This window comes from Nicotiana tabacum, chromosome 3, assembly GCF_000715075.1.
Source record: "Nicotiana tabacum cultivar K326 chromosome 3, ASM71507v2, whole genome shotgun sequence".
Classification (NCBI taxonomy): domain Eukaryota; kingdom Viridiplantae; phylum Streptophyta; class Magnoliopsida; order Solanales; family Solanaceae; genus Nicotiana; species Nicotiana tabacum.
In genome coordinates this window covers 73,351,224-73,358,792 of record NC_134082.1, presented here as the reverse complement: position 1 = coordinate 73,358,792, position 7,569 = coordinate 73,351,224, and the positions used below count along the sequence as shown (strand labels likewise).

The 7,569-nt window shown below is 42.7% G+C and overlaps 1 protein-coding gene across 1 annotated transcript; it reads left to right on the top strand.

The window, feature by feature from the left end:
* The first annotated feature begins 398 nt into the window (after window positions 1–398).
* On the top strand, window positions 399–6,215 carry LOC142176457 (uncharacterized). Its single transcript, XM_075244279.1, has 8 exons — window positions 399–514; window positions 565–1,234; window positions 1,758–1,829; window positions 2,733–2,908; window positions 2,993–3,113; window positions 3,348–3,992; window positions 4,212–4,244; window positions 5,697–6,215. Exons 1-8 carry the CDS (start codon window positions 399–401, stop codon window positions 6,213–6,215), a joined length of 2,352 nt encoding a protein of 783 aa, XP_075100380.1.
* The last annotated feature ends 1,354 nt before the right edge of the window (window positions 6,216–7,569 follow it).

Here is a 7,569-nt window from a genome sequence, read left to right as displayed (position 1 = left end):
ACCAAGGTAGCTCAAATCAAGAAAATTGGAATAACAACAACAACAACTTCTCAAATCGGAGTTCAAACCCTTATGTTCCACCAAAGGGTCAATATTCAAATCAAGGTTACTCAAGTGATTCCAAGTTGGAAAGCATTCTTGAACGGGTATTGCAAAATCAAGAGAGGTCCGACACTTCTATGAGGAATATGACCGAGCTTGTTGGTTTTCATATCGTATCCATTCAAAAATTAGAGATTCCAATGAGAGATCTCTCTAGGGAACAAAATCCAAAGCAAAAGGGAACACTTCCTAGTGACACAATTGCGAACCCAAAGGGTAGTGGGAGTGGTCCAACTTCTTATATCATGGCAATTAATACTCGGAGTGGGAAGGTATTATAGGGTGAGAGTGAACAAATGGTTGAAGTGGAAGAATCTGAACAAGAAGTTGAGGCACCAGTTGAAGAGCAAATTGTTGTTGAAGCTAAAGAGGTTCCGGAAGAGTTGAATGTTGAAGAAGTAAACCAGAAGAGGTAAAGGAAAAGGTAAAAGAGATCCCAAAAACTCTACCACCTATTCCTAGACCTCCTCCTCCTTTCCCTCAAAGACGTGTGAGGAAGGTTGATGATAGCAAACTAGAAAGGTTCTATGACATTCTCAAGCAGTTATCGATAAATATTCCATTTGTAGAAGCATTTCAAGAGATTTCGGGTTTTGCTAAGTATTTGAAAGACTTGATTACCAAGAAGAGAACCACCAAGAATGAAGTGGTGAATATGACTCAGTGGGTTAGTTCCATCATTGCAACAATCACCGTTCAAAAAAAAGAAGAACCGGGAGCTTTCATCATTCCATGCAATATTGGGGCGTGTGATTTTGCAAGAGCTCTTTGTGATAATGGGGCTAGCATCAACATAATGCCTCTTTCCATTTACAAGCAAGCGGGGTTAGGTATGTCGAGGCCTACAAGTATGAGGTTTCAAATGGCTGATCGTTCCATAAAGAGACTGGTAGGAATTGTCGATGATGTGCTTAGGAAAGTGGGAGAGTTCCATCTACCCACCGATTTCGTAATCCTTGATTGTGTAGTTGACAAAGAGATCCCTATCATCTTGGGGAGACCATTCCTTGCCACAGGAAGAGCAATAATGGATTCGAAATGGAATGAGATCAAATTCTGTGTGAATGATGAAGAGGTTACATTCCAAGCAAGCAAGGGTATGAAACTACCACATGAATATGAAAGAATCTCGGTAATTAATGTTGTTGTGAAGTGGAAGATCCGGTTGAAATGAAGATGAAATTGTCATTATGAAACTACCACATGAATATGAAACCATCTCGGCAGCTATTTTGGTAAACTTCAACGGTGAAGATATGGAGGGGTATATGGAATCAGTCAATGCATTGTAAGGGCTTGGGTCCTACACTTATGCTCCGAAGAAGCTCTCTCCCCACTTGGAGAATAGAGCCACCCCTCCCGTAAAGCCTTCAATTATTGAGCTACTGCAACTAGAGCTCACACCATTTCTACCGCATTTGAGGTATAAATTTCTTGGCTCAAATGATACTCTACCATTAATCATGTCTTCTTTGTTGAATGATGTGCATGTAGAACAATTGTTGTATGTCTTGAAGGAGCATAAACAAGCTATTGGGTGGACAATTGCAGACATCTGAGGGATTCCCACCGAAATTTGCGAACACAAGATCCAATTGGAAAATGAGAGTAAACCAAGTGTGGAGCATCAATGAAGGTTGAACCCTTCCATGCAGGAGGTGGTAAAGAAAGAGATCATTAACTGGTTGGATATTGGGGTAGTCTACCCCATCGCCGGTAGTTCTTGGGTAAGTCCGGTGCAATGTGTGCCGAAAAGGCGAGGCATGACTGTGATTGAAAATGATAACAATAAGCTTATCCCAATAAGAATTGTGACCGGATGGAGGGTATGTATGGATTACCGGAAGCTAAACAGTGCTACGTGCGAGGATCATTTTCCTATGCTTTTTATTGATCAAATGCTTGATCGGCTAGCGGGAATGTCATTCTACTACAACCAAATCAATATTGCATTGGAAGATCGGGAAAATACAACATTCACTTGTCCATATGGGATGTTTGCATTTAGCCGGATGCCATTTGGGCTATGAAACGCCCTGGCTACTTTCCAAAGGTGCATAATGTCAATATTCTCCGACATGGTGGAGGATTTCTTAGAGGTATCCATGGACGATTTCTCTATCATAGGTGATTCTTTTTAGCATTGTCTAGACAACTTTAGACAAGTGCTTAAGAGATGTGAAGAAACGAACCTTATGCTAAATTAGGAGAAATGCCACTTCATGGTGGATGAGGGCATTGTTTTGGGCCACAAAATTTCCAAACAAGGCATAGAGGTTGATAGGGCAAGGATCGAGATCATTTCCAAGCTTCCTCCACCTGATTCAGTTAAAGGTGTCCGAAGTTTTTTGAGGCATGCCGATTTCTATAGGCGGTTCATCTAGGACTTCTCCAAAATTGCAAATCCCATGTGAAAACTCCTTGAGAAAGATGCAAAATTTGTATTTGACGAGAAATGCCTCAAAGCCGTTGAGGAATTGAAAGAAAAGCTCACCACGACACCTATTATTGTCACACACGATTGGTATCTACCATTCAAACTCACGAGTGATGCCACTGGTGTAGCTATTGGGGCGGTGCTTGGCCAACATCATAACAAGATTATTCACCCTGTCAATTGTGCAATCAAGACACTGAATGGTGCTCAAATCAATTATACTGTGACTGAGCAAGAACTTCTTACCATTGTCTATGCTTTTGAGAAATTTAGAGCTTATTTCTTGGGATCCAAGATGATAGTGTACACCGACCATGCTACTCTTTGCTATCTTATGGCAAAGAAGGATGAAAAACCTAGGTTGATTCTGTGGGTCCTATTGTTGCAAGAGTTTGACATCGAAGTCAAAGATCGAAAAGGGACGTAAAATCAAGTGGCGGATCACCTATCTAGGCTTGAAGAGGCAGGGAGACCAAAGGAAGATCTTGAAATCAATGATGCTTTCCCAAATGAACGCATATTGGCATTGTCTAACAAATTTGCTCCTTGGTATGCTGACATCACTAACTTCTTGGTTAGTGACCTCGTTCCCGAAGGTTTGGAAGCTTATCAAAAGAAGAAGTTTTTGCAGGAGAGTAGGCATTACTATTAGGAAGAACCCTTCTTGTTCCGTAATTGAGCTCGTATGTCATGACTTACATCTTGGTGGCTGTGGACTATGTCTCTAAATGGGTTGAGGAAATCGCCTTACCGAATAATGAAGCAAGGAGTGTGACTGCATTTTTTGAAGAAAAACATATTCACACAGTTTGGTACTCCAAGGGCCATCCTGAGTGATGGTGGGTCTCATTTCTGTAACAAGGCTTTCGGCAGGCTGCTTGAAAAATATGGTGTAAATCACAAGGTGGCCACACCCTATCATCCTCAGTCAAGTGGTCAGGTAGTTTCGAACAGAGAAATCAAAAACATCCTAGCGAAAACTATCAATGCAAACAGGACCGACTGGTCAAGGAAGCTAGATGATGCGTTGTGGGCATATCGCACAACATTCAAGACCCCCATTGGCACTTCGCTGTACAGGTTGGTTTTTGGCAAGGCTTGTCACCTACTAGTGGAACTTGAACACAAAGCCATGTGGGCTTTAAAGAAGCTGAATCTTGACTGGGCTGAGGCTGCTAACCGGAGGATGACACAACTCAATGAGATGGAAGAATTCTGTCTCCATGCATATGAGAGTTCAGCCATGCACAAAGAGAGGATGAAGTTTGTCCATGACAAGAAGATCTTGAAGCGAGAGTTCAATTCTAGTGACTTGGTCTTACTCTTCAATTCAAGACTTAAGTTATTTTCGGGTAAACTCAAATCCAAATGGTCTTGGCCGTTCAAAGTTGTGAGTGTGTCTCCTTATGGTGCTACTGAACAAGATTCAGAGGATGGAATTCAAACTTTTAAGGTAAATGAACAACGAGTCAAGCATTACCTTGGTACTGCAGGAGAAAGGCATTTAATAGAGCAATTTGCTCTAAGGGATAGTCCAACAATAGCTCCCACCAAGGGATAATCCAAATGGAATCAACTGCGTCATGCTGCAACGTTAAATCAAGCTCTTTTTCGGAGGCAACCCATGGGTGGTAATAGTTTTTTTTTTGTTTTTTTTATTAATGTAGATTAGATTGAGAAAGTTGACGTGTGTGCTAGAGTGCAGGTAAAATATCATGAACATGGTCCTAGTGCTAAAGAAACCTAAGGAAAAAGAGGTCCAAATTGAGCGACAACTATGCGGTCGCATAATGACTATGCAAAACTGCATAGTCATCGCAAACCTAGGCAGTGTGTTTGGCTAATTTCATTGTCAACTATGTTGTTGTGCTTCATCTATGCGGCCTGCATGTGCACTTTGCGATCGCATTGTGCATCACATTTCGCATCTAAGCTGCCTAGTCATAGTCCATCACATAACACATATGCGATCGCATACTGTGTTATGCGATGAGCTTATACGTCGCATATTCCCAGGTATAAACCTAACACTCTATGCACACTCTCACATTTGAACGAAACAAAAAAATAGGACAAAGAAAGAACTGAAAAAAAGCATAATGCTCAGTTCTGCTAAGGACTAGAGAAAGGATTCAAACCCACTCACAAGCTTTCTCTTTTCTATTGTAGAATTGTCAAGCTTCAGGTATGACTTATGGTTCTCCTCTCTTTTCTTCACTCCAATTTTTCTTTCTTATTCTTCCTCTTGTGAGTCTACCCTAACTTGAATGCCATGAAAATTTTGTGCTTGTGATTGGCCACATTGGGTTATAGTGGTAAATTGCTTATGGGTTCAATTGGTGACTAGCATAATAGTAGGGTATATGTTTTTTATTTTATTTTGTGAGGAGTAAAATTGAGGAATTAGTTGTGTGTCTTTGGCCACGAACCAAAGAGGGGGAAGTTTGAGTACCTCTCTCTTTCCATCTTGTGAAACTAATCGCAGTGGATTTAGGTTTTAGAATGAATAGAAAAAAATTGGGGGGGTATAAATTTTCCCGAGGAAGATGACTTATGCGGGCCGCATAATCGCTTTGTGGTCCGCATAATCATTGCATACGACCCCTCAATATTTCCCTAGGTTAGACAGGTTATGCGATTGCTTCTGCGATTACATACCTATTATGCGGTTCATATATGTGCCACATACTGAGGCAGTTCTTCAGGATTTCTACCCTTCCATTAGGCTGTCACTTTGCGATCACATAACTACTTATGCGGTGGTTTTGCGATCACATAACTACCACTGCCTTTTTGCTTCTGCACATATGTGATAGTTTTGTTGTCCGCATACTTGATATGCGACCGCAAACCCATTGCATAGCAAAAAAAAGAATTTTTTAATTTTGTTTTGTTCTTTTTCTTTTATATATAATGTCTTTCCCTGAGCCCTTTCACTCACTCATACAATGTTTCATCAACAAGCATGGCACCAAAGGGGTCTATTACAACACAAACACCGCTAGGTGATCGACAGAAACGGGCTGCTAATCCTAGCCAACAAGCACAACAAGCGAAAAGGTAGCGATCTCAGGCACTCCGCATTACTACTGAGCAATCCTCCTAATATGAAGAGGAGGAGTCACAGAGTGACCTTGGACCTACTGTTGATCTGCAGGCGGAGGCTCGGAGGAAGCTGGGGGAGAACCTTAAGCTCCGATTTGGGATCAAGGGCTCCATAGATATGTGCAAAACAACGCTTTCAAAGAGGAACATTCTAGAGGATAATCAATTGAGCTTGAATGGGCTATCGAAGCATTACCCTCACATCCTTGAAAACATCAAACAGAGGAAGTGGGAGTTCTTAATTGAGGCCTCGGATGAATACAATGAGACAATTATAAGGGAATTTTATGCTTCATACGGTGCCTCGAGGAGTGCTCCACAGAAGCGCAACAGGATCTTTTCCAAGTATGTCCGAGTGCGAGGGGTTGAAGTTGGTTATTGTCCTGAGACGATTAATGAACAGTACTTCAAGGATTGGCGGCTAGGAACAACTGAATATGATGCCAAGGTAGCCAATAAGCATAATGAGCGTGCCTGGGTTGCCTCAGTAATAGTAAAGGGGACACCGACCTGGATTGACCCGCAACACAAAATTTTCAAGGAAGATCTTACAAGGGAGGGTCGCTACTAGCTTAGCTTTATTACATCCTGTCTGATGTCGTCCAGAAATGAAACCGGCATAAACATTGAGAAAGCACTTCTCATTGCGTGCATCATGACAGGGATCAAGATTGATATGGAAGAGATAATTTTCCAAGAGAGAGGAATTAGAGCCAATCAAAAACAGACATCACATCCTTTCCCCTGCCTGATCACTGCTCTTTGCCAAGCTGCAAGTATGCCTCATATGCCTAAGCATGGCAAAATGGAGAATGCTACCAAAGACATTGACATCATGAGAATCAGTGACGCAGTAGCAAAGGAAATTGTAGCTCAGGTTGAGACTCTCTTGCCTTCTCCAACAGATATAGTTGTATCAGAGGGTCCAGCACTACCGAATACCTTTCAGGCCCCAACTACCTTTACAGCTACTCCACAGCCCGCTACTGCACAGTCCCAGGTTCTATTTCCATCTCTGTCCAAGCTGGGTCTACTTGCTCAGAATACCAATGCTAAGGTAGACCGACTTATCAAGAAAATTCCCAATCTTATCCGACAGGCATTGATCCCTATCCAATCCTCTGTGACTGTTCTTCAGCAGCAGCATTAGACTTATGAGGATCGTCTTAAGAGCGTTGAAGCGCGTCTTGAGACTGTTGAGCAGGGTGAAGTTGGAGGTATGCCACAACTCCGGAAAGATGTGAGTGACTTGAAAGCTGAGCTGCAGAAGGTGCAAAGTTTGGAGTTCGATCTAATAGACTTCCTACCAAAGAATGGCGAGCAGGGTGCTGACACTTCCGTCCCAGGCCTAGATATTGATTTCACTACATTGATGACAGCCCTAGATGCACAACATGTTGAGACCTCTAGAGCTAAAACTCCTCTTGCTCATATTGATGTCCTTTCAGATGAGGAATCTGGAGATACTGAGGGAGTCCGATGAGGGGGAGTCAGGAGATGAGGAGACAGATGAAGAGGCACTAGGTGAGGACACTGAGGCACATTCACTAGCAGATTTGGCTGCCAAGGCACACCCCTCAACCACTTAGACATCACCGGGCGAGGCTAGCAGCTCTCAGGCCCTAGCTCCAGCTTCACAGCAGGCGAATCTTCCTGCTCTACCCTCACAGTAGTTGGAGCCTCTTGCTCCAGCCATGGTGGATACTATTCAGTCTGAGGTCCCACCAGCTGCAATTCCACTACCAGCAGCCGCTCCAGCAGATGTCCCAGATCCTTCAGCTTCCCCAAGCTCCTAGTGCACCCCAGGGAGCTCCTCAGCTTTCTTTTTGCTTTATATATGCATTGCGGACAATGCATGATCTTTGGTTGGGTGGGGTAGTTATGATCATAATCTTGTACCCATGTTTTGTAGAAATATTTTGTTG